We start from the raw sequence: 27,937 nt of genomic DNA on the forward strand, positions 1-27,937 counted from the left end.
GAGGCACCCAAAAGAAAGAAAGAAAATTATTGAGGAGGTGGGGCAATGGCAATCAGGATTCAGTTGGAAACAAATGCTCTTTAATACCAACATGAATTTTCCCAAACGGCCTGAACAATCATGAGCCCATTACTCTCAATCCAAGAGCTATTAATAGCCACTGATTAGGCTAAACAGAATAAATAACCAATCCACTTCAGTTTCAAGCAGGATCAGTGGCAAGCACCATACGATGCTGTGTCTGCCTTGTACAGAAAGAATTATCTCTGAGATATGGGCAATTTGCATACCAGAGGTATTTGTGTTACATGAATGCATGGGCAAAAGAAATGTCAAATAGGCTTCCTCTTCCCAAAGTAGGCTGAAGATATTTTGGAGAGGGTTGAAAAGGAAGGCTTTCCATAATACTTCCAGTGGTTTCTAGTGGCGTATCTTTTGTATCCAGAGTTAGAATCACCACCACTACACCACCAGTACTAAATCTAAGCCAAGAGAATTTAGACTAATTTCAAAATGAAGGTTGGGGAAAGAAAGGAACCTATACACTTCAGCAAGCTCTAAAAAGAGTCAACCCAATTGCTTTGCCTACCTTATTAGGCATGGAGAAATCCCATGGAAACCCTACGGCCTGAATCCTACTATTGGTCCCAACTGGAGTGCAGCCAATGGCTTATAATATAATAATAATAATTGTTATTATTATTATTTTATTTCTTATCCACCTCTCCTCTTGGCTCAAGGCAGGTTACAGAATAAATAAAACACATAAACATTGTAGAAATATCACAAATGCACATATTAAAATGTATTCCTATAAAATACACAAAACAGAGATTAAATAAAAGACACACATTTAAAATTCATGTTTAAAAACTGTCTGGGTAGGCTTGCAGGAAGATATAGGTGCTTAGATTATTTTAAAATTCTGACAGTCATTTAGCTGTTGGAGCTCTTCTGGCAGATCATTTCACAGTTTTAGGGCGGCCAATGAAAAGGTCCTTTGGGTGATCGTCACCATTTGGGTTCTGCCTGGTTGGAGTAACCGCCCCCCAGACGACCTCCGTTGTATGGGAGAAGGCGATCCTTTAGGTAACCTGGACCATGTTGGGCTTTAAAAGTCAAAACCAACAACTTGTACTTTATCCAAAAACGAATTAGCAGTAAGTTGAGTGACTTTAGGATAGATGTAATATGCTCACTCCTAAATGTTCCTGTAATAAGTCTGTCATATTTTGAACCAACTGGAGTTTCTGAACTTGGTACAAAGGTAGCCCAATGTAAAGTGCATTGCAGAAGTCCAACCTTGAACTTACCAGCGCATGCACTACGATCTTAAGGTCCTCCAAAACTAGGAAGGAGTGCAGCTGGTGTATCAGTTGAAGCTGATAGTAAGCACTCCTAACTGTCACATCTACCTGGGCTGACATTTGGAGAGATGGATCCAAGAGCACTCCCATGCTGTGAACACAGTCTTTTGGGGGGGGGGAGTGTAAACCCATCCAAACATACCTCCATCACCAGATTAGGACACTCGATGGCAAGCATCTCTGTTTTGTCTGGATTCAGTTTCAATTTGATTTTCCTCATCCAGCTCATTACATCCTCCAGGCATTCATTCAGAGGAGACACACTATCCTTAGTTGAAGTTGTTTTTGAAGGCATGGAGAAATATATTTGAGTGTCATCAGCATACTGATAACACCCTACCCCAATATGTAACACCCTTCAACAGAATGGAAACACCATCATTTCACTTTAACTGCAGGACAACATCCCATGGAATCCTAGGATAGACAGCATAGAGAAATTCTCAGCCAGAGCATTGGCTGGGCATTGAATATAGAATTCTCAGCCAGAGCATTGGCTGGGCATTGAATATAGAATTCTCAGCCAGAGCATTGGCTGGGCATTGCCAAGCTAGACTCAAGAATTCCATAGGATGAAACTATGATAGTTAAAGTGAAATAACAGCACTATAATTATGAAGCATGAATGGACTCCAGATAAGTAAATACAGTTTGTGTATTCCCCATCCAAAATACTTGGGGCCAGAAGTGTTTTGGATTTCAGATTTCAGAATGTGCATGATGCATATATAATGGGATCTCTTAGGAGAGGGAACCAAAATCTAAACACAAATTTTATTTATTTTTCATATATATCTTATACAAGGTATGGCGGCGATTTCATACAATACTTTTAATAGCTTTGTGCATGAAATAAAGTTTCTGCACATTGAACAGTTGTAGCTACTCCTAGCTTCTGTGCTCTTTACACATTATTAATTTTTGCCACCTTGACCACACTCTGTTGCTTGACAAGTCCTGATTTTCATCCATGAAATGCTGAGGATGTGTTTAGTACAGAAGCTTTGAAGCACAATTCAATTTTTCTGTGTTATGTCAACTGTGTCAACAGTCAAATCTAGTAAATTTTACTATTCTTCAGTGTACTCAACGTGCTATTTGACTTGCAAATTATATAACTAGTTATGAAAAATAAGCTCCCTTTAATGTCCATAAATCATGAGATTAAAAACATGGCATCAAACCCAGAACTTAATGTACTAAATATTAATTTGGTAAGGATAGTATGATAGCTTTTGGGTTCACTAAATACTGCACAGTGACCTTTAAAGGACAATATAATATAGGTGGTAAACAAGACAGTATTCTCTTCAAAACACAGATTGAGATGAATAAAATGGGCATATGAAAGCAGTATAGAATGCACTTGGGAAAAGAAAAAAAATCCACAGACCAACATGATGAACATGCTGTGATATTGTTCTGAACTCAAGGTCCTATACTTTCCATTCTGTGGGATTCCAAATGTCACTTAGCCTAAAATCAATGCATTTCTGGTTAGAATTGGGATTCCACTATCAACATTCATGTATAGATTTCATGAACTACAATGATAGTATAATGCAAGATATCTTGAAAATACACTATTTTCTTCTATGCATATATACGAGGGTTGAATGAAAAGTAATGCCTCCACCTTCATTACTTGGGTTTGGATGGGAATATTTCAATAAATCAAATGCAGAAATAATGCTTTGAATGTGCTCTTTAACTATCACTATTCACTTTTCCACATAATCACCAGACAATTGGATACATTTCTGCCAGCGATGAACAAGTTTTCTGAAGCCGTCACGGAAGAAGTCGACACTCTGTTTCTGCAACCAGCATCTCACAGTTCTCTCATCCTGGGTACCCATTGTGCACAGATCTTCCGATACCACGCAAAGCAATAATATGACCCGCACATTCTTGTGAAATGCCAATTATGCTTGAAATTTCTCTCTGAGTGATACGACGATCGCCCTGAATCAATCTGTCAACCTTTTGCATGTGAAACTCATGGTTGCTGTCATAGGACATCCAACTCTTTGTTTGACTTTGTTTGTCACGCAAGTCAGATGTTCCCACCTCAACATCTTTAAACTTTCTCACCCAACGACTCAGAGTACTCACATCAACACAATCACTACAAACAGCTTGCATTCTCTGATTAATCTCCTTTGAGGTGACACCTTCTGCTGTCAAGATTCAATTACTGCACCTTGCTTAAGTCGCATTGACCGACTGTGCAGGGTTCCATACTTTGTGCTTTGACAACATGACCATTCAATGCTAAGGCTTCCCACCAAAATGGAACTGTAAAGGAGAGTCAACTGAACAAGCCAGTACTTGCAGCTTACCAGTACTACCATCTGTTGAGGAGTTACAAAGGTGGAGGCATTACTTTTTATTCAACCCTCGTATATGCCAGCTTTGGGAATTATGGGACAGAAGAAAGGGCTCCAATCTCAGTGAAATGTAAAATAAAACTAAGAAGACATGGTAAAAGGCATAGCAGTGGCAGATTAAATAAAAGGAGAAGAACACAGAATATGCTAACAACAATGAACCACAAATGACAAAGAGTCTCCTAGCAAACATCAGTTCAAACATACCATCAGTCAACAATTCCCAGGGCAGTGAGTTTTCTTTATGAGCTCCACTGGCTCAGATGTCACCAATCCAAGATGGATTGAAGTAAGAAATAGTGCCAGATATTAAAACATGTGAAGGTGTCCTTATTACTGGGGTTTTCCAAGATAACCGTTTCCAAGATAACTGTTTCACTTTGCTATTCTGACAACTTCCAGAATTTTCATTCAATATATAATTAAGAAGCAATTCCCACAAGTCAAAGTTTTCCAAGCATTTCATATTGGTGACACAGTTTTTAGACATGAATCATTTCACAACACAGTAATGCAATTTTACTAACAAATCAGAGATTAAATTAACCCCTTATAAGAGATATGGAATGTATGGAGATACAATATATCTTACAAAAATCTTTCATTTATATTTTAATTATAAATTTATTGCTTATTTCAAATAGATGGAGCCCCCGGTGGCGCACTGGGTTAAACCCCTGTGCCGGCAGGACTGAAGACCGACAGGTCACAGGTTCGAATCCGGGGAGAGGCGAATGAGCTCCCTCTACCAACTCCAGCTCTTCATGTGGGGACATGAGAGAAGCCTCCCACAAGGATGATAAAAACATCTAATCATCCAGGCATCCCCTGGGCAACGTCCTTGCAGACAGCCAATTCTCTCACACCAGAAGCAACTTGCAGTTTCTCAAGTCGCTCCTGACACGACAAAAAAAAATTCAAATAGATTCAGAGGTTCCTTATTATATTAATATAACACACCTACACACTGTAGCTGACACACTTACATGTCGCAACATACTGTTTGGGAAATCCTGCCATAAGCTCTTGGCCTTGCTGGGTGGAACTGATGAAAACTGCAAGCCAAAATAATATAATGGGAGACCAGAAGTGCTCGACCTGTGTTAAAACCAATGCAGCAAATATGATAGCAATTTTGTAATATGTTGGGAGAATCTACTTTCCACAACATATTATCTAGATCACAGCTATTCCAGGTGAATGCTCTGTTATTTCACAAGGTGTCCCAAAGAAAGAATCCTATCAATGTAGTTTTAGGGAGAAGGCAGATATTATGCATATTTTTAAGAAGTTAAAAGCTCACATGTAACATAAGGATAATTTGTTAATTTTCCACAGCCAGGGTAAGAGTAATTGATGGGAATAACAAAGGACTTAGGACTTTACCACATGGAGGTCCTTTATATGGAGCACAGTGGGGCAAATCGTGGTGCAGTGAGGTGAATCCATCACCCAGCATCCTGCATTGCCTGCAACACCTGCTTTGCCCATCACATGCTGGTATATTCCCAAGCTAGCCCCATGATTTCCAATCTAAAGACAGGTAATCTTCTGTGTTCCGAATTCCTAGTTGTAGAACACTTCGCCGACATAGCCATCATGGAGCCCTGCCGGAAGTAGATGTGCATCCTGTAAGGAGATCTAGCGGACTCCATGCTGGCTGTGTCAGAAAAGTGCTTTTGGATGGGGAATTTTCCAAATGGTTATCTATGCTGCTCTGACACTTCAGTGAAGGGGACAGGTTCAGGAATGAAAACCTGTTTTTCCCCCATTGTTTTTATATATTGTGTCTACCTTCTTCCATATTTCAAACTGTACACCTCTGCAGCTTGTTTTCTGACCATTTCAGATAAGTAACAAATTACAAAATTTCAAACACACACATATACTGTGCTGCTGGCCTCATTAAGGTTTTTGCCCTTTCAGAAATTCAGCTAGCTAATCAAAAGAAATAATCAAGGGAAAGTAAGATACAAGCATGCTGCTTTAAAATAATATCCCTGCAGCAGTGCTGATTGGATTGGGAGTGTGCTAAGGACATGATAAAAAGCTCAAGCAGCTCTAAACAGTAGCATTTATTATTTTATTCTTTCAAACACTCTGGCCTTCCTTGAGGCAATTTTTTTTTGCATCTGAAGCCAACACGTATCCCTCAGTTGGAGATTGTTTTTGAAACCTACAGATCTGGAGAATTAAAGCTAATGGTGCCCCCTCCCATGAAGTTTGGAGCCTGCTGCAAGCTGCTTCATGGCAAAGTTAATCCTGGTCTCTTTGCCAAAGAAAGGCATCTTTGAAATGTTACCATTAGATCAATTATATTAACTGTTCTATGTCCAGGTTAAGAATCTGAACCCAGTAAAAGCACAGGATCTACATCATGCAAACTGAACCTATTCACCAACACATTTGTGCACATTCAGAAGAAGACCTACAAGCCACTCTAAACACCTTCTCGGAAGCATATGAGAAGCTCGGCCTGTCATTAAACATCGAGAAAACCAAAGTGCTCTTCCAACAGTCACCAGCCAATCCCTCTCCAATGCCAGAAATACAGCTTAATGGTGTAACATTAGAAAATGTTGACTATTTCCACTACCTTGGCGGCCACCTCTCCACAAGTCAACATTGATACTGAAATTCAACACCACCTGAACTCTGCGAGTGCAGCATTTTTCCGAATGAAGAGAGAGTGTTTGAGGACCGGGACATCCATAGGGGTACCAAGGTTTATAAAGCTTGTTTATAAAGCTATTGTCCTCCCAACCCTGCTATACGCCTGTGAAATGTGGACAGTCGACAGACGTCACATGCAACTCCTGGAACAATTCCATCAGCGCTGCCTCCAAAAAATCCTGCAATCTCTTGGGAAGGCAAGCGGACAAATGTCAGCGTGCTGGAAAAAGCAAAGACCACCAGCATTGAAGCGATGGTCCTCCGCCATCAACTCCGCTGGGCTGGCCATGTTGTCCAGATGCCCAACCACCGTCTCCCAAAGCAGTTGCTCTATTCTGAACTCAAGAACAGAAAACGGAATGTTGGAGGACAGAAAAAGAGATTTAAAGATGGGCTCAAAGACAACCTTAAAAACTCTGGCATAGACACTGAGAACTGGGAAGCCCTGGCCCTTGAGCACTCCAGTTGGAGGTCAGCTGTGACCAGCAGTGCTGTAGAATTTGAAGAGGCACGAATGGAGGGCAAAAGAGAGAAATGTGCCAAGAGGAAGGCACATCAAGCCAACCTCAAGCCAACCGGGACCACCTTCCACCTGGAAACCGATGCCCTCACTGTGAGAGAAGATGCAGATCAAGAATAGGGCTCCACAGTCACCTACGGTCCCACCGCCAGTACCATCATCCTCAGACTACGAGGGATCACCTAATGGTTATTTATTTATTTACCCTATTTATATACCGCCTTTCTAAACCGGGGGGGGGGGGGGGAGAGAGAGAGAGAGACTGAAGGTGGTTTACAACATAAGGTAAAAGGTAATGTTTCCCCTGACGTTAAGTCTAGTCGTGTCCAACCCTGGGTGGTGGTGCTCATCTCCATTTCTAAGCCAAAGAGTCATCGTTGTCCATAGCCACCTCCAAGGTCATGTGGACAGCATGATTGCATGGAGCGCCATTACCTTCCCACAGAAGCAGGACCTATTGATCTACTCACATTTTCATATTTTCAAACTGCTAGGTTGGCAGAAGCTGGGCCTAACAGCAGGAGCTTACCCTGCTCCACAGATTCAAACCACTAACTTTTTGGTCAGCAAGTTCAGCAGCTCAGCAGTTTAACTCACTCTGCCACCAGGGAACCTGGTTTACAACATACTAATGGCCAGATCATTTTACATTCTTTTCAACATTGCTTTTCTATTATCCTTGCAAATAGAGCCCATTTATTTCTATGGTGAAGGAAAAAATAAGTCTCCTTAAACAGATTACAGAGAAGGCTGTATAATTCTGCACATCAATAAACATCTTTATTTAAGAAGCCTAACAGCACTAATATGGAAACCCCATAATATTGAAAAGAATCATGATAACCAAACAGCTATGAATAGAAAAATTACATTTGAACTGTTCTGCCAATAAAAAAGATAGATATTGTTTATTTTGCAGAACTGGGCTCTTTTTTCCAGGTCCCTCATATCTTCAACTCCTACTTTATCTCCTCTTCTGAATGGGCACTGAACACAATCTGGCTTTAGCCAATACCCTGCTGCTATCAATTTTTGGACAGTTTTAATCCTTGAAATTGATTTGTTTTCTCTTGCCTAAGTCGTCTTAATTGTAATGCCTCGGGAAACAGTCTTTATGGAACAGTGAAAATTAGAAATGTGTTGCTATAGTATTGTATTGTCAACACCATGTCCTTGTTTATATTTCAATTAAAAATCACTCTGTAAACCAGTCCCTAATCTCTTTTTAAAAACTAAAGTAATATTTGCAGTACTTAAGAAATAATGCCTAGAAGGAAATCAAAAGCTGAATTCGTTCGCATTAAATTCTCTTCTTTATGTTCTATGTTTTTCTAGTCAAGCAGCTTTCCTGTCCACATTGGTTGGGCAATCATGTCACTTTTCTGAAGTTACAAAAAATATGCCACCTGTGATGGCACGCTTGAGCCTATGGGAAAGCTATAGTGTCTGGTTTTACTCAGGGGCTATCTATGTAGCTTCTGTAAAGATTAAGATCCTTAGCAAGCAGAGGCACTTTAGGCAAGATGAAAAGATAACAAAAATGAGTTTACTGCAAAAAAGATGAATAAACGGTTAACTCCACCTGGGACTATCGTAAGGTAACTTTAAACAATACATTACAAAAGAAACCTTTGCTGACTGCAATAATCTCTCTGGAGTCTTCTGCCACTGGTGCAAAGCAATGGTTATAAACTATCTCAGTCTTCTTCCTTGTGAAGCATAAGCTTGTCATAAGCTTCTGTTGTCTTTTGGACTGATGGTATAAAAATAGTGCTGAATGCAGGTGCTAAGGATGCCTGTTTTTAGATTGCTTGAGCCTAAAATACCAGACAATGCTCCAAGCCTCTAGTGACTGTAGAAATGGGAGGAGTCCAACAAGAGAGCTCTATACAGACAAATGGAATAGACCCACTAAGGTTGGCCTCTGGGGGGGGGGGGTGTTATGCTCCACCCAAAAACTACACTACACTACTGGGAAAATATACTAATACAAAGGAAGGTGCCTACACTATTGGGAAAATATATGAACAAGAGGAACTGAAGCAGAGGAGAGGAATAGGCAGAGCCAAGACTTCACACCACCTCTGGTTTACTTCTCAGTCTGTTCCCACCTTAACACCTTAACTACAACCTCTCTATCTCATGTGGCCTTTTTCCAAAAGTCATTTTCATGTCTTGTTAACAACCATTTGCTTTTTCTTTTACTCATACCATGTGATTCCCTTCCATAACGTGCTTCCAGTTATGCCATTGTGCAGGTTGAAGACATGCAGCAGTTGCACATTTTCAGAGTTGGTACAAGGTTGGTATCTAAGATATGATTTTGATGACACACTTACGCAAAGTGGTTGTGCAAACAGCTCCATGTCTGCTTTGCACAAAGCTACTGACCTTGCACCAGCAAGGATTTACATTTGTTAAATTGGCATTTAGAACTATTTACTGGCATGTCGTTCATGCCTTTATTCTACACTAGCTTTTAGCACCTACTTCTCATTGTATTCTTGTATACAACCTCTTCCAACCTCACCTTTAGCAACCCCACATATTGCTCTGTATCACAGTCATTCTTATTCTCCCTTGCTAGGTATATATGCTCTTCCTTCAAAGTGCTTCATCAAAATCCACCTTGGGTGTATTGCTTAAGTCTCATCTAAACTAGCCTGGTTAATCTGAGGTCAGTCTGAGAGAGAAAGGCTCCGGACTGGCCATTTAGACAGGCATGTGTGCTGTCCTAAACCTGCGGTGGCAGGAGATTGGAGTCAGTTCAAGTTTGCATTTGCCCTTACTGTCCACATCACCATCACTGATCTCAAACAGTCACACAACTCTGTGGAGCACCCCTTTTTCTTTCTGGTCATGTCGGTCCATTTCTGATGTGAGACAGGAGCTCTCATAGAACTCTGCAGTTGCTTGGCAGCAGTAGTCACATGCACCCAACAAGCAAAAGAAAAAGGGATGCTGGTGGTGGCCTATACTGACGATGAACTGGTCCAAATCAAATTTAATCCTGCTGTCCACACTGCACTGAAGCCATTGGATTACTTCAAAGCCTCAGGCAAACTCTGGAGCATCCCCCAACTTTTGTTTTTACCAAGGAACTGAACCAAGTTAACCAAGTTATGAGGTAAACCAGGTTTACCTCATAATGCCCACCAGAAGTTCTGGAATGTTGTGGGAACAATCAGGATCCAATGCAAAGGTTATTAGGCGAGTAAAGACAAGCATTCTGCCTTCAGTATTAGTTTTAAAATGTCTAATTGTATTTGCTTACATTTACTACTTGTCATTCTTCTTTCTTTCTCCATTGTTCCTCCATGCCTCTTTTGAGACTGTATACTCTTTGAATCTCATCAGTACTTTTTCCTATATACTGTCACATACATTAATATCAAGGAGTTTTGTGGCAATTTAAAGACCTGCATAGTTGCTATAACATTTCATCATGAATATTATCTGTTACAAGTATATACAATTGGCCCACTGTATTCACAAATTCTGAATCCACAGCTTGAAAATATTTTTTTAATCTATAAAGCCAACCATGTTGTCATTTTATATATGTGACATGATTTTTTCACCCCACTGTATATAATGGGACTGGAGCTCCCACAGATTTCAATATCCTGGAACCAAAATCCAAGGCCCCACTATATTCAATTTTCTCACGTTTATTTTGTTTATCAAAATACAGTAGAGTCCCGCTTATCCAACCTTCGCTCATCCAAAGTTCTGTATTATCCAATGCAGTCTGCCTCCCTCCTGGATCCACAGCTGTTTCAATACATTGTGATGTTTTGGTGCTAAATTCTTAAATCCAGTAATTACTACATAACATTACCATGTATTGAATGGCTTTTTCTGTCAATTGTTTTCGTGCTTAATTTGTAAGATCATATCATAATTTGACGTTTAATAGGCTTTTTCTTAATCCCTCATTATTATCCAACATTTTCGCTTATCCAACATCCTGCCATCCCATTTATTTATTTATTATTTATTTATTTATTATTTGCACTTATTTACCGCCACTCTCAGCCCGAAGGCGACTCGTGGCGGTGTACAGAACATCGAACATATAGACAACAGTTACAGTAAATCAAAAACACACGTATTACTAACACACATCCACTTAAGCTAAAAATCCGCTTCGTCTTGTTTGGGTCATAATCAATCTCATCGTCATAGTTCATTCCGGTGGTCATTCCAAAACATAGCACTTAATTGAAGGCCTTTTCAAAGAGCCAGGTCTTTAGGCCCCTACGAAAGGCCATGAGGGAGGGCGCCTGTCTAATTTCAGCAGGGAGGGAGTTCCACAGCCGGGGGGCCACCACCGAGAAGGCCCGCTCTCTGGTCCCCGCCAAGCGTGCCTGTGAGGCAGGCGGGACCGAGAGAAAGGCCTCCCCGGATGATCTCAAGGTCCTCGTGGGCTGGTAGGCCGAGATGCAGTACTCAAGGTATTTTGGGCCGGAACCGTTTAGGGCTTTGTAGGTTAGTACCAGCACCTTGAATTGGGCCCGGTAGCTGATCGGCAGCCAGTGGAGCTGGGACAGCAAGGGCGTTGTACGCTCCCTGCGTCCCGCTCCGGTTAGCAACATGGCTGCCGCGCGCTGGACTAGCTGTAGCTTCCGGGCCGTTTTCAAGGGCAGCCCCACGTAGAGAGCGTTGCAGTAGTCGAGGCGGGATGTGACCAAAGCGTGTACCACCGTGGCCAAGTCAGACTTCCCAAGATTTATGTTGGATAAGCGAGACTCTATGTATTTATGTTCAGCCCTATGTTGTAGGATCTAAATGAGGCACACAAAAAAGCCAATTTCACCTATTTAAAGCAATTTAAAACAGCAAAAAATAATGCACGCTAACAGGCTATTGAACAATTTGACAACAATAATTTAATACAAAACAATTTCTATCCAGATAAGCACACATATATAACTTGGGATAATATTTCTTGCACCTTATGGAGTGGATGACAATCCACCAAATGTATGCATTATTCTTTAAAATACCCCAAGACTTGGGTTATTTAAGTTACAACAAATCAAAAACCAACAACAACCTGAAAAATGTGCTCAGATTTACTAAGTTTATAATAGTATTTTTAAAAAACAACAATTCTTGCCACAAAGAACTAATCAGCCTGAACAGTATGTTCATAATACAGTGTTATTTTTCTCTAGACATAAGCTATGAACACAGAGCACACCAAGTGAACATTTTAGTTTGTCCTTGCCTGCAACATTTACTTGATTATACACATTTTCATGCATCAGCACACAGTGAAGCGGACTTGGGTGCCTTACCATGTCAAATTGCACAGTAAGCACGAGAACTCTTCAATTGGAAAATGATGGGAATCTTGGAGGAGCAGCACAAAATAGATGCAGATGGTAAAAGAAAGAAGCAATTCAGAATGATGACAGCATCTACAGACCGGAAATTATTCCAAGCTACAGGTATTTTTTTAAAACTCTAGAAATAGCATACATGGTTTACAAAATGCTGGCGCTGTTGTTTCGCTTGTTCGGAACCAACTATCTCTGCGTAGAAATGAATATGCCATTTTTCACTCTAAAAAGGATTTTTAAAGTTGCTGAAACATTAATAATTCCATGTAATTTCATCCATTAAGTTATACAAAAGCTGTTTGCGGAACAGCTCAGTTAAATGACCACATACCAAGTTGTAGTATCTATTGCAAACTGACTCATCCCATGTGGAGAATTCCATATTTTTAACCTTCCTGTCAAACTCCCAATAGAATATATGTTCACCTCTGATTTTCTTTGACCACAGAGAGTTGACTAGGTAATGGGACATTTGAGTTTTTGTTAATATACTGTTGAGTGAGATTTTTGTACAATTGTTTCCACTGAAATAAACAGATGTCCTGTCATCACTAAGTTCAGCACAATCAAAGGAGGTTTAAAGATATCAGTTACTAAAATGTAATTTCAATGTATAAGAGAGAGAAGTTTCCAAGGTTCTTGCTGCTTATTTCCCTTGTACAGGCAGCCCTCCACATTCGATGAGGCACAAGACCCCCATGGAAGTGGGAAAAATACATATTTTAAAAGTGTTTTTACAAGAAATAACATCTCCCAAGGAATATCTACATCAGAGCTTTCCAAACAGAACATCACAAACATATGGGGCTATGTGAAATAAATAATAAATCAAATATGTCTTCAAAATATAAGGTAAAGGTAAAGGTTTTCCCCTGACATTAAGTCTAGTTGTGTCTGACTCTGGGGGTTGGTGTTCATCTCTATTTCTAAGCTGAAAAGCCAGCGTTGTCCTAGACACCTCCAAGGTCATGTAGCTGACATGACTGCATGGAGCACTGTTACTTTTCCACTTGATCTACACACAATTCTATGTTTTCACATTGCTAGGTTAGCAGAAGCTCACTCTGCTCCCCAGATTCAAACCACTGACTTTTCGGTCAGCAGGTTCAAGATCTTAGTGGTTTAACCTACTGCACCACCTTTTAAAACATATAAATGAAATATTTTCATGATATGTGTTATGTCCCTATACTTTTCATTATTTCAATTTATGTATGCATCTCTTATAAGAGGTTGGTTTAACCTCTGGTTTGCTAGTGAAACTGAATTATTGTTGTGTCGTGAAATGATACATTTCTAAAAAGTGTCACTAACATGATATGTTTGGAAAGTTCTGCCCTAACTCCTCCAGCCTGACTCTATGGTCAACTTCCACATAACTGAACTGAAGGACCCAGAGATTCCTAGAAACAATGTTTCAATCAAAACTGTGAATGATCCAAAAATGTGGAAGACCAACTGTAATTTAAATGTTTGGGATTATTATTTTCAAAATTAAATCTCACCTTATCTTCTTATTGGTATCTTCTGATGTTCTGAATTTCTCTGTGGCTAAGAGCTCATCTACATGTACACCCACACTCCAGAAACGGTTCAGAGCATTGTTGGTTGGGACCAGGTTTGGATTCAGTAGAGTTGTTTACATGCTCTTCCCCAATCTGCAGTATTGATGGGATGTGAACCCATCAGGTTGAATCAGGTTGACTCCACTGAATGGTCACCCTTCCTTGGACTGTTATAGCTGTCACTGCAGGTCAGAGATCTCTTGGCCATTGCTGAGTCCTTTGACATCAGCAAAGGTGCCCGCTCCACTAGGGAAACCTTCTCCTTGGTCACCCTGGCCTTTGCCTTACAGCAAAAGCACCCAAAAGCTGGCAGAAGCTTTCCAGAGCTCTGCAGGCCTTTATAGCTGGGAAATAACAGGCTGTGTGTGTGAATAGCAATGGACACAACTGCCATTAAAACTGAACTTGTCATCTCATCATCATACTCACAAGGTTTGCATTTCTATTCCTATTCACACGCACAGCCTGCCCATTTGTAGCCTGTCCATTCATAGCTATTCCTAGGCATTTCACTCCATATATTTGATGTACAATTAAGTCTGCTTATTTATACTAATAAACTCCTTTTCCTTAGGGCCCTTCCACACAGCCATACAAACCAGAATATCAAGGCAGAAAATACCGCAATATCTGCTTTGAAGTGGGTTATCTGAATCCACACTGTCATATATTCCAATTCAAAGCAGAAAATGTGGAATTTTATTCAGCTGTGTGGAAGGGGCCTTAGTTAGTCTTAAATATCGCTTTTCAAAGAATGTGTATATTTTTACAACTGTGACAGAGACTGTTGTGTTTTTACAGAAGCATACATAAATTGCATACGGATGGATTTGGACACTTACTTAAAACTCAGCTATGTTAAGTCGTACCCTGATTGAATAGTTGTCCAATTTTAGATAAACAATCAAATATGACTCTCAATAGCAATCACTCAGTAATTTTAATTATTATTTTTTCTTCCACCAAGGAGCATTTTAGTTCCATTTCAACAGTATAATATAAATTAGACTGAAAGTCATCCAGTGAGCTTCAGTTCCCAGCCAAGATGAGAACTTAGTTTTATTATCAACTATGACACATAAGCCAATTATTTTCCCCCCTGAAAGCTCCCTGCCCTAGCACATTTGTACTGTCTGCAATGTCAGAGTTAAATCCCTGCAAAGCATTCATGGTTTGTGATACGGTAGTGAAAGCAGCTGGTACTTTCCCTCACAAGCATTTGTTTGCTAGTACAACAGGTAATACAATTAGACCATTAGCAACTGTACAGAAACCTGACTCCTATGCAGACTTGGCATACATAAAATATTATAACTGACTACTTTACATGATGGAAGATTAAGCAGCAAATAACCATCAGAGTGGCCATTGACTACACAGGATTCTCTTTAATGTATCTCCTAAGTTTTCCATAAAGATAACGGGGCGCTATTTGTACTAATTTTATCCAAATGTTTCTTAAATCCTCAACCTTTATGGATAAAATGGGGGAATGTGAGGGAAAATATGACAGTTCCTTTAAACTAACTGGTTTTTGTTGTCATATGAGCTTTTCTGGATATAAACTCATTTCTTTTAATTCTGTAGGTAAAAGGTAAGGTTAAGGTTTTTCCCTGGCATTAAGTCCAGTCGTCTCCAACTCTGGGGGTTGGTGCTCATCTCCATTTCTAAGCCAAAAAGCCAGAATTTTCCGTAGACACCTCCAAGGTCTTGTGGCCAGCATGACTTCATGGAGCGCTGTTACCTTCCCACCGGAGCACTACCTATTGATCTACTCACATTTGCATGTTTTTGAACTGCTAGGTTGGCAGAAGCTGGGGCTAACAGTGGGAGCTCATGCCACTACTCAGATTTGAACCTGTGACCTTTCAGTCAGCAAGTTCAGCAGCTCAGCACTTTAACCCAGGCTCCTTGGATTCTGTACTAAATGGCATTAAGGCCTCAGACATGAAGTATATTTATACAATCATGGGAGTGGGACAGAAAGTAGTACAATCCAGAAAAATGCAAATCACATTCCTTATCTTAAAGTTTCAAAGGGCTGGGCAAGGTGATACAGTGGTCAGTTGATGTGTGAATCTGCTTAACAAAAATCAGTTTTCCTGCATTCAAAACTCTCTCTGGAAGATTGCTTTTGTTTTTTGTGCAATAGTAAGAACTCCTGTATTAAAATGTGTAGTGTACCATGTCTGGAAATCTATTTTTCAAAGGGACACTTGATCACTTCAAGTATAATCTGAGACAGGATTGCTGAAATATAGCTCTCATGCATACAGGAACATGTATAGACACTATTAATCTATTTTAGGAATGATTACTGATCAAAAGATCACCGCTTATCTCATAGCAATGTCTTCATCTTCTTTGTAAAACATGTTTCAATTCTATTGATCTGAAAATCCTAAAATTAAAATTTTTCAATCTCTAGCACATGCCATTCTTTAACATGCATGCTGAACCATCGTTTGGGGGATATATGATCCATTGCCTAGAAATCTAATAGTGTCAAAACAATAACAAAACATCAAAAGGGGCAGGAGACGCTTAGGTAATAGCTGGTATAATGTGGAGCTCTAGTGGTGGCAACGAAGAAGAGCAAGATGTAGAATAAATGTAATTGTACAGAGAAGCTGCATAGGGACTTCAAAATAGGCCAGCAAATTTAATCAATACAGGATGGTTATCCCTTATCTGAAATGCTTGGACCAGAAGTATTCCATATGACTGATATTGGAATACCTGTATGTGCATACACATGCTTCAAGAACATAGTTGTGGAGCACCTCTTCATTTGTCTCTCAGATCCTCAGTCTCTCTCCAGCCTCACATTCACAAGGCTGGAGAGAGACTGAGGATCTGAGAGCTGAATGAACAGGACCATCAAAGCCACCACCTTGAAGGCAGGAGCTGGTGGCTGGTTGCAAAAGCTGTTTGGTTTGTAGGTTTCAAACTTCTAAGTAAGGGATGCTCAACCTGAAATACAAAATTGTTTCAATAATAAATGCTTATATCTACATTTAATGCAGAGTTAGGCATACTTGGGTTCACTAACTCCAACAGAATGACATTATTATTATTATTATTATTATTATTATTATTATTATTATTTATTACCTCACTTTATCTCTCCCAAAGGAGACAATGCAGCTTAACTTGGAGCAATGGGTTCAAATTACAGGAAAGGAGATTCCACCTGAACATTAAGAAGATGTTCCTGACCATAAGAGCTGTTCAACAGTAGAACTCTTTGCCTCAGAGTGTGGTGGGGACGCCTTCTTTGGAGGCTTTTAAACAGAGGCTGGATGGCTGTCAGGGGTACTTTGACCACTTTTTCTGCTTGGCATGGGGTTGGAATAGATGGCCCATGTGGTCTCTTCCAACACTATGATTCTATAATTCTGGATTGTATTCAGGCCCGATGCACAGAGATATGGTGGAAGTACTCGTTCTTCAACCTCATAAGAAAACTTCATGAGAAAAAAATCAACATGTGAGATTGTAACATTTATGAAAAACAATGACTGACTCAAAGCCTAGCAAAATGTTTGTGAACCCGAGCTGGGGAGTGTTAACATAGTTATACAGAATGCATCTTCAAACATAAATGTTGCTCTGAACAATCACCTCTGCTTCTATAAAAAAGCAAAACTCCTTTTCTCCCAAAACAAATGTTTTGTGACATTAGTCACCTGCCATAAAACATTTGTTTTAGATTTTAAAAAAGAGTTTTATGTTACTTGAATGTTTATGCTTCCATGATTTGGAAATGTAGTTGTGCCAATAAACTGAATCATCTCACTTGCTTTGTTTCGTTTGTCTGTAGGACCAACATGATTACCAAAATGAGTCTCTGGCTGTAGCTCACTTCCAAAGAGATGTCAACACTGTTGAAAATGATAACAAGAAGCTCAAATATTGGCACTAGTCATTGCAGTAAAAGCCAATTCAGACACTGCATGTTTAGTGTAACTCAAAATATTTGAAGTATACCTCTAGAGATGTAAAGTATGTGTCTAACAAATCTGTAGTTGCAAATAAGCATTGCATACAGGTAGCTTGGAACAGTGGTTTAAGTCTTGGAAATAAGAGTTCAGATCCTCATTTGGCAATGGAAGCCCACTGGGTGATCTTAAACAAGTCATACTCTTTCAACCTCAGAGGAAGGCAAGTACCCCCTCTGAACAAATCATGCCAGGTACACCAAACATGATATGCTCACCTTTAAATGGTCACAAGTCAGAAATGGCTTAAGGGCACTAAACAACAATAATATAGGTAGACATTGTGAAGAAGCACAACTGGTTGCAGATTACTACACTTTGAGAAGAACATATCACTAGATAAAGTTTAAAAATAATTGCATTTTCAGAGGTTCCATCATCCTGTAGCAGCCACTGAACTGTGAGTGATATATGAAGTGTTCGTGATATATTACATGATCTGGTGTCAGGCTCCTGACTATCCCCACAACCACACATGCTTATACCATACGACCCCCCCCCCCCACCCCCATATCCGAGGGGATAGGTTCTAAGACATACACACACACATACATCCATGGGCAGTCATGTAGCCGGGGGGGGGGGGCTTGGGGGCTTTGCCCCCCCCCCCCCCAAATTCTCATGGTTGTCCACGAGAAGGCCTTACTGGTGCATAAACTGTTATATTTATTCATATCATGATCTGATCACCATACTCAATATATCCCATATGCATGGGGGTATTGGGGTAACAATATAAAAGGTTTGCTAGGGTAGACTCTCTTTCGCTCAGACTCAGCCCCCCCCCCCCCCCCCCGAATCAAAGTCCTGGCTACGGGCCTGTCCATGGGTATCTGAAAACATGGATAGTAGGGATAATTTTGACTATTCTTGGGTTTGAAGCATTCCATAGAATGCACTGGATAACCTAAAACCTCATCAGACAGGCGAAATTCAATGGCATACGATGGTCCACTTGTGCCACAAAGCTCACTGGATCCCATCCCACAGTGCCAAACTACTTCTGGTGAGACTCTGTAGTAAAAGGGAAGTGGGAGCATTGTATGCCACCACCATGGCAACACAGGAGGTTTCATATGTTGCATTGGCAGCAATGGGGGGAAGTCAGGTGGTGGCTGCTTCTCCCCATGGAAAAGGATGAGGAAGCCAGGCAATGTGGGGCATGGGGCGACAGGTTCCCCATGCCCCAAGCCGGACCCTGACAGATTCACTATGATATGTGGTGAATTCAGCAGCTAATGGTTAAGGTCCCTAGTGAGCCCACAAAGATTTCAAAGGGCAGTTTTTGGAACATATGTAAGTGAAGTCATGGATATTGAATCCTTGGATAAGTGGCTTGTACCGTATGAGTGTTTTGCAGTAAATATGCCTATAACAAATATCTTCTTAGGTGTAGTTGTTTCCATTACAAAGAACCACTTGGGCAGTATACCTGAGAACAGAATCAGAACTCTGTACCTGCTCCCCAGAAATTGCATCTTAAAGTTTAGGAGGTTCTACAACTGAGACAACTTGTTCCCAATAAGCATCTAATAAACCTACCAGCTGCCAGAACGTTAGAAGGTCAAAGAACTTACTCACAGCTATCCCATATTCTATGCTGTTCTTTAACTTAATATGGGACACAGCATATACTGCAACTTATTTTACAGGCAATGCTAGTTTCTAGAAGCTTGGAGAAAACAGGCTATTCCTCTGATAACATCTAAATACACCCAAGAGAACGCTGCAGAAAACTAAGCAGAAACTGCATCACTTAGACCTTCTACAAAGAGATGTGCAGCAAGAAAATCATAAACTGTTACAAAATACTGAACCTGTGTTTAGAAAATCCAACATTAAATGGTTGCTTGCAAAGAATTTCCAGTGAAGTTAATGCATTTCAGTAGTGATTTCATAATCTGAATAATGACATACAACATGAGACATGCAGTCACTTGGTAAAATATCCCGGCATAATGATGAAGGAAACAGTAACCCAAATGTTTATATATTCTTTAACACAAAATGAAACCAAGCACTAAAATTAGTTTTGCATCTGTGTTTAACTGTCTGATGTATTTAACATATTGGTCTGTTCAGAACAGTCAGGCAAGAGGAGGGAACAGCCACTGATGCAAACCAAATAGCTCTATTAAATGTATGTCTTTCCATCATTTAAAAGATTAAAAGTCATTGTGTTCAATGGAGTTTCATCCCAAACAACTATGTGTGTGATTTCAGCCTCACACAGCAAAACAATACAGTTTTACTGTAGGGGAGGGGAAAAAACCCACTAAATTAAAAGATGCTGATTCCCAGGTAAGTAAATATGGGATTACAATATCAGACCGCAACTCAAAAATAAAGTCATTAGGGAGAACTCCAACTGTGATTTAATTTTCAATTTGTACGCTTAAGATCATATTGCAGAGATTCAAACAATTTAAGCCAGGACTTTAATGCACGTTATATGATTTCAAGATACCCTCTCAACTCTTTAATACAATCATTTTTTTCTAAATGAATCATGGCAATATTGTGCTCAAAAGTGCCAGATCTTCCACATACTAAGCTTATGGCTGCCATTATATGTTAATAAGGTTATCTCTACAGGTAAAAGACCCATTGAGTTCAAGGGGACCTATTTCTAGGTAAGTGGATACATGGTTGCAACTTACGTCACTCTTTCTGCTGCCAATTCCAACTTTCAGAGGACAAAAACTACTCTAACATGTTAATAATAATCTCCCTGAAGGGACTTAGGGCGGCTTACAAGGCACTCCAGGATGCACATATAACATACAACTGGTAAAAATAGTACATAAGTGTAAAACAAGTCACATAAAATTATAACAACAACCCTCGACAACACATTTAGCATAAAATCAAAAGAACACAATTTTAAAACAACAGTAGATAAAACTAACTGCCATCAATTCACAAGGTGCCAAGTATCAGCTTCACATGGACCTATTCAGCCTACTCAGGGTCAAAGGCCTGTCTGAACATCTGTGTTTTCAGGTTGGAATGGAAGTACTGAAGGGTGGAAGCTAATCTAATCTCTTTTGGAAGGGTACTCCAGAGATGGGGGGCCACCACAGAGAAGGCCCTCTCTCTCATCCTCACCAGCCGCACTTGAGACGGTGGTGAGACTGAGAGAAGGGAATTCTTTGTCAATCTCAGAGCCCACACTAGTTCATAGAAAGAGATGTGGTCTCGAAAATAGGTTGGACACGAAGCATATGGGGCTTTAAAGGTAATAACTTGCCCCTTGAATTGAGCCCGGAAACTTGTTGGAACTTGTTGAGCTGCTTCAGCAGGGGAGTGGTATGTTCCCTGTAGCTAGCTCCAGTTAGTAATCTGGCAGCCGACCTTTGCAGCAGCTGCAGTTTCTGAACTGTCTTCAAAGCAGCCCCACGTAGATTGCATTACAGTAGTCCATTATGGATGTAACTAAGGTGTAGACCACCATGGCAAAATCAGGCTTTTCAAGATACAGTCACAACTGGCACACTAGCTGTAACTGTGGAAAGGTCCTCCCAGCCATTACCGACACCTAAGCCTCAAGCGTCAGCACTGAGTCCAGGAGGTCCCACAGACTGCGGACCTGTGTCCTCAGGGGGAGTGTAACCCCGTCGAGCACAGGTTGCCACCCTATAACCTGATCAGCCTCGCGACTGACCAGGAAGACCTCTGTCTTGTCTGGATTAAGTTTACCATCACCCAACTTTTCAAAGGAGAGCATTTCTATACCGTGTTCAACGACTGCAAATGCACAGATGTTGTATGGTTATAAGGGAGTATTTCCCAGCTGTTCCCATTTACCTGGTGGGCAGTTGCATTCTGGAGTAGCTTCTCTTGCCATTCTGATTTTTGCCATATGCTCATAGGACTTCTGCAAGGAAGAGGGGAGATGATTGAAAATACAGTAAATAGTGTCAATGCTCTGCAGCAGAAACTGAGAAAGAGAACTGGTGTTAAATGCATTGCGTGTGTATAATCATGATTTACTGCTATTTCATAACCCACTAAACTGGCAATAGCTTCTGCACTTGGATTTCATTCAACTCGCATCATTCATTCACGCAGACAACTAATGGCTTCGATCATCTCTCTCACACATTACCCACACAGACATGTAAACGAGAGCTTTCCTTTGTACTGTATTATGTTTGCATTGGTGTTCTAGATCTTCCATCTGAACCCTTTCTGACTGCATTTGAGAAGTGCAGAATAAATGCTGAAAAATTTGATTTGGGGTGAATATCTGTAAATTAGAGATGAGAGAGCAATGAATATTTTATACACGAAGGTCAAATGCTAGCACATTATAGGAGTAACTGCTGCCAATAAAATTCTAGCGGCAGCCTGCCAAACTGTCCCTGGAGACTGATCCTGGCAGCCCATTGAAACTTGGATCCACACTTTACTGCCACATGTCTGCATGGGTTTCTTGTTGAGCCTGGAACATTTCTTTTATCTTCCCAAAGATCTCAGGAAAACATTTGGGAGCCACAACATTAACCATTAAGTTTTTTCAAAAGAGAAAAAGAAAAGCCGTGTTCTCTTAGGATTTAGCGGGAATGCAATCACTTTGAAATGTACACATCGCTCCCTGATAATGTTGCTTGTGTCTGTTTTTACAAGTCTTTGGTTTTATAAGGCTCCCACTTTATTCCATTTCCATGGAATACAGCAGAACCCTGCTTTTGGTTCACAGCACTTCATAAAGCATCACAGCAAGCCTTACGTTTATGAATTTCCTCAAGGAAGTGCCAGCCAGGGCCTCATTTCTATGAAGAACGGAGCCACTGCTCAAACCTACCCAGATGCTACATCGTTTAGGAACATCATCATCCTTTCTAACCCAATGTGTGTTACAGTGGTTGGGAATGGGAAAAGAAAAGAAAAAGCACATTGTACATGGACAGGGGCACTATAATAGTATTGCTGTCTTGTAAAGTATCATTGAGGGCCCATCTACACAACACTATATCCCAGAATATCAAGGCAGAAAATCCCACAATATCCGCTTTGAACTGGGATATCTGAGTCCACACTGCCATATATTCCAATTCAAAGCAAATAATGTGAGATTTTATTCAACTCTGTGGAAGGGGGCTGGGGGCCCTTCCACACAGCCCTATATCCCAGAATATCAAGACAGGAAATCCCACAATCTAAAATCAATTTGATATGGATCAGGGTAAATCCAACACTGGTCCTATCTTGAAGAGACCTTTTTGAAAATAATGGGACTTGAAGAGGTTGGGACCTAAATCCCACTAATCTCAGTATATCTCCCTTAACTGGGACAAACACTGAATGGATCCCTTAGTTGCCTTAACTCTCAATTCAAACACATCCCAACACAAACATTGCCCTATTCCACACCTCTTCCCTCAATGTTTACCCAGTTTCTCTCTCTTTTTCTGCCACACACACACCACTCATACTTTTATTTGCTGTCTTTGGCTGCAAGTTAGAGGGTGAAATATACAACTGGACAGTAAGTTCCAGTAAACACACATTCCGGAGATGGCTGGTTGGCAGAATGGGATGTCCCAGGCCCACCTTTTCCCTAGGATGCCCTATACTGTGGAATGAATGCAGTGTGACACCATTTTGACTCAATCCTAGGAGTTGCACTCTTTGGCAAAGAAGTGAAAGACTCTGCAGAACGAGTCCCATGATTCTGTAGCATAGAGCCAAGTGGGGTCAAACCACATTCATTCCACAGCGCAGACCAGAAAAATCCTGCAAAGCTCTTGGGAAGACAGGCGGACAAATGTCAGCATGCTGAAAGAAGCAAAGACCACCAGCATTGAAGCGATGCTCCTATGCCATCAACTCCACTGGACTGGCCACGTTGTCTGAATACCCTATCACCATCTCCCAAAGCAGTTACTGTACTCCGAACTCAAGAATGGGAAACGTAATGTTGGTAGACAGGAAAAGAGATTTAAAGATGGACTTAAACCCAACCTTAAAAACTGTGGCATAGACACCAAGAACTGGGAAGCCCTGGCCTTTGAGAATTTTAACTGGAGATCGGTTGTGGCCAGCAGTGCTGAAAAATTTGAAGAGGCATGAATGGAGGGCAAAAGGGAGAAACGCACCAAGATGACGGCACATCAAGCCAACCCTGACGGGAACTGCCTTCTATCTGGAGACCAATGTTCTTACTGCAGAAGAACATGTGGATTAAGAATAGGGTTCCACAGCCACCTACAGACCCACCGCCAAGACATTACACTTGGGAGGACCATCATCCTCGGGGTACAAGGGATCACCTAAGTCAGTGTTTCTCAACCTGGGAGTTGGAACCCCTGGGAGGGGGGTTGCAAGGGTGTCAGAGGGGTCACCAAAGACCACCCAAAACACAGCATTTTCTCTTGGTCATGGGGTTCTGTGTCGGAAGTTTGAGCCAATTCTATCGTTAATGGGGTTCAAGGGGCTCTTTGATTGTGGGTGAACTATAAATTCCAGCTACGACAACTCCCAAATGTCAAGATCTATTTTTCCCAAACTCCACCAATGTTCACATTTGGGCATATTGAGTATTTGTGCCAAGTTTGGTCCAGATCCATCATTGTTTGAGTCCACAGTACTTCTGGATGTAAGTGAATTACAACTCTTAAATTCAAGGTCAACGCCAACCAAAACCCTTCCAGTATTTTCTGTTGGTCATGACAGTTCTGTGTGCCAAGTTTGATTCAATTCCATTATTGGTGGAGTCCAGAATGTTTTTTTGATTGCAGGTGAACTAGAAATCCCAGCAACTACAACTTCCAAATGACAAAATAAATCCCCCAACAACCTCACCAGTATTTGAATTTGGGCGTATCGGATATTTGTGCCCCGTTTAGTCTGGTGAATGGAAATACATCCTGCATAGCAGATATTTACATTACGATTTGTAAAAGTAGCAAAATTACAGTTATGAAGTAACAACGAACATAATGTTATTGTTGGGGAGTCACCACAACATGAGGAACTGTATTAAGGGGTCGCACATTAGGAAGGTTGAAAATCACTGGCCTAAAAGACCTTATCACACTAGAGAATGAATCCACTTTAAATCTGGTTTCTGCCTCCTGCAGAATTCTGGGGTTTGTAGTTTAGGGAGGAGCTTTTAAGAGTCCCACTAAACTACAAACCCCAGAATTCTGCAGGAGGCAGAAACCAGACATAAAGTGGATTCATTCTCTAGTGTGATGAGTCTATAAGTAAGTAAGATCAGGCAGGGGCAAACTTAGGCTGTCCAGGTGTTTTGGACTTTAACTCCCACCATTTCTAACAACCTCAAGCCCTTTCCTTTTCTCTCTCCACTGCTTAAGTGCTTACGAGGGATCACCTAAGTCAATGTTTCTCAACCTGGGGATCGGAACCCCTGGGAGGGGGTCGCAAGGGGGTGTCAGAGGGGTTGCCAAAGACCATCAGAAAACACAAGCCCTATGAAGAGCAGCTTAGACCACACCTGGAATACTGTGTCCAATTCTGGGCACCACAATTGAAGAGAGATATTGACAAGCTGGAATGTGTCCAGAGGAGGGCGACTAAAATGATCAAGGGTCTGGAAAACAAGCCCTATGAGGAGCGGCTTAAGGAGTTGGGCATGTTTAGCCTGAAGAAGAGAAGGCTGATAGGAGACATGATAGCCATGTATAAATATGTGAGAGGATGTTACAGGGAGGAGGGAGCAAGCTTGTTTTCTGCTGCCCTGGAGACTAGGGTGCGGAGCAATGGCTTCAAACTACAAGAAAGGAGATTCCATTAGGAATCTGAACATTAGGAAGAACTTCCTGACTGTGAGAGGTGTTCAGCAGTGGAACTCTCTGCCCTGGAGTGTGGTGGAGGCTCCTTCTTTGGAGGCTTTTAAACAGAGGCTGGATAGCCATCTGTCTGGGGTGCTTAGAATGGAATTTTCCTGCTTCTTCGCAGGGGGTTGGACTGGATGACCCATGAGCTTTCTTCCAACTCTATCATTCTATGATTCTACAGTATTTTCTCTTGGTCATGGGATTCTGTGTGGGAAGCTTGGCCCAATTCTCTCGTTGGTGGGGTTCAAGGGGCTTAAGTGGCTGAGGAGGGGAGGGGAGGGTCCTGAGGCTGTTAGGAATGGTGGGAGTTGGAGTCCAAAACACCTGGAGGAATGGCCAAAGCTTGCCCATGGCTGGTGTAGATGCAGCCTTAGGCTCAACCTCCGTGAGCAGCACATACCTGAGCCAGAAGCCGCTCCACTTTGTCCTGCACCAGTGAATTCAGCTGATCCAAAGAATAGCCCGGCAGGGTCAGATAAGAAGCAGCAGCATCAGCAGATATGTCCCCTCGGGCACTCTCGATGGTGGAGACCCTGACTTGAAGGTCAGCGGTCTTGATTCCCAGATACACAGAGGCACCGATGGAGATTCCCGAGAGGAGGGAGGCAGCCAGGAGCCAGGCCAGGGGCGCAATCCAGTTGGGGTCTCCAAAGCAGCGCCGGGCCTTCCCCTTGGCATCCTGAGCCCCGGCGTCGGGTTTTTGGCTCCCCATGCTGAGGTGGGAAAGGAAAGAGAGGGCTCCCTTGCCTCCTTTACTCCTTCCCCTCTTCTACTTCTTCCTCCTCCTTGTAGTCCCCCGGCCACCAAAAGACCAGGGATAGCAAGCAAAGGCAAAGAGGGAAAATCCAAGCCGGGCGCGCAACTTTCAGTGCAGAAATGCGGCGCGCGTCGCAGGCTTCATGGCAAGGCTTCCGAATCTCGCCTCCTAAATGTTTCGCATCCAAGGGGACCCTTGAGAGAAGAGCTCTCTTCCCAATCTAGATCTAGATCTCTATCAGCCCCTTCCCTGTTCCCAGGTGTGAGTTTCTTCCCAAGGAGGACTTGTTGCTTCTTTTGCCTCTTCTTCTTTTCTCTAGTTCTTGGTGCACTCCAAGACTCGCCCTGAACCTCGAGTGGGGTGTCCCAGGCGGCAGCTATGGCTCGGGCCCGCTTCCCCGCCGGTCCTTGCAGCCCCCTGCCCGCCGAGGCTGTCTCAGGAGCGGCAGGCTGTCAGGAACAGGAGTCGCCGCTGCTTCCTCCTCCTCCTCCTCCTCCTCTGCCTTCCTCTCGCTTGCTTCTCCGGACTGTTCGCCGCGCACGCCGCTTTCCAGTGCTTGCCAGGACCTCTGGCGGGGGCTCATTAGCATAATGTATTCACCTAGACCGAGGGGCGGGCGCCCCCCACTCGCCCTGGCCGGGAAGGCATGGGATTCGGCTGCTTTGCATAATCTATGCAGAGCCCCAGACAGCTCTTTCTCGCCTTCTCAGCCGGCTGCTGCTGCTGCTCCTGTAAGGTTCTCCTCTGGACCTTATGGGATGGGAACACTTACTCTTACTTGGAGAGGGGAGGATAGGTGGAAAGAGGAGGGAGTCACGCCAAGTTTTGCTCTGCAGTGGGAAAGGAGAGAATGGTGTTGTTTTAAAGAATGGGAATAAAAATGAAGTGGGGGCATGTTTGTTCACAAAGCATGGTTGTTGTTGTTTATTAATGCACTCTACATGGAGCTTCCCTTGAAGATGGCCCGGAAACTCCAGTTGGTCCAACGTTCAGCAGCCAGACTACTAACCGGACGAATTACTGGGAGCAGTCTACCCCGCTGTTTAAGGAGCTCCATTGGCTGCTGATCATTTTCCGGTCCCAATTCAAGGTGCAGGTTATCACCTATAAAGCCCTAAACGGTTTGGGACACACCTATCTTCGTGACCGCATCTCCTACCACAAACTTGCATGATCTCTTCAATCCTCGAGGAGGCCCTTGTTTCACCCCTTTCTCCATCACAGGCACGACTTGTGGGAACAAATGAGGGAGAGAGCCTTCTCCACTGTGGAGAATGCTTGCCATAGGTGTGGGCAAAACATCAGGAGAGAATTGCCACTGGCTGCCAATTAGCTTCTGAGCACAATTCAAAGTGCTGGTGTTGACCTATAAAGCCCTAAACAACTCCGGCCCTGTTTACCTCTCCGAACGTATTCTCCCCTACGAACCATCAAGATTACTAAGATTATCTGGAGAGGCCCTGCTCTCGGTCCCACCAGCCTCGCAAGCGCGGCTGGTGGGAACGAGGGAC

The 27,937-nt window shown here is 42.0% G+C and overlaps 1 protein-coding gene across 1 annotated transcript in view; it reads right to left on the minus strand.

The window, feature by feature from the left end:
- COL25A1 (collagen type XXV alpha 1 chain) overlaps positions 1–27,160 on the minus strand; it is a 362,960-nt gene extending 335,800 nt beyond the window's left edge. Inside the window, exons 1-2 of the mRNA XM_060779107.2 lie at positions 26,070–27,160; positions 21,672–21,741 (exon numbers count right to left, since the gene is read on the minus strand). Of these exons, the coding sequence (XP_060635090.2) occupies positions 21,672–21,741; positions 26,070–26,381 (382 nt within the window). The 5' untranslated portion in view covers positions 26,382–27,160. The remainder of the gene's footprint in view (positions 1–21,671; positions 21,742–26,069) is intronic.
- Positions 27,161–27,937: the final 777 nt, after the last annotated feature.

This window comes from Anolis sagrei, chromosome 5 (genome assembly GCF_037176765.1).
Source record: "Anolis sagrei isolate rAnoSag1 chromosome 5, rAnoSag1.mat, whole genome shotgun sequence".
Classification (NCBI taxonomy): domain Eukaryota; kingdom Metazoa; phylum Chordata; class Lepidosauria; order Squamata; family Dactyloidae; genus Anolis; species Anolis sagrei.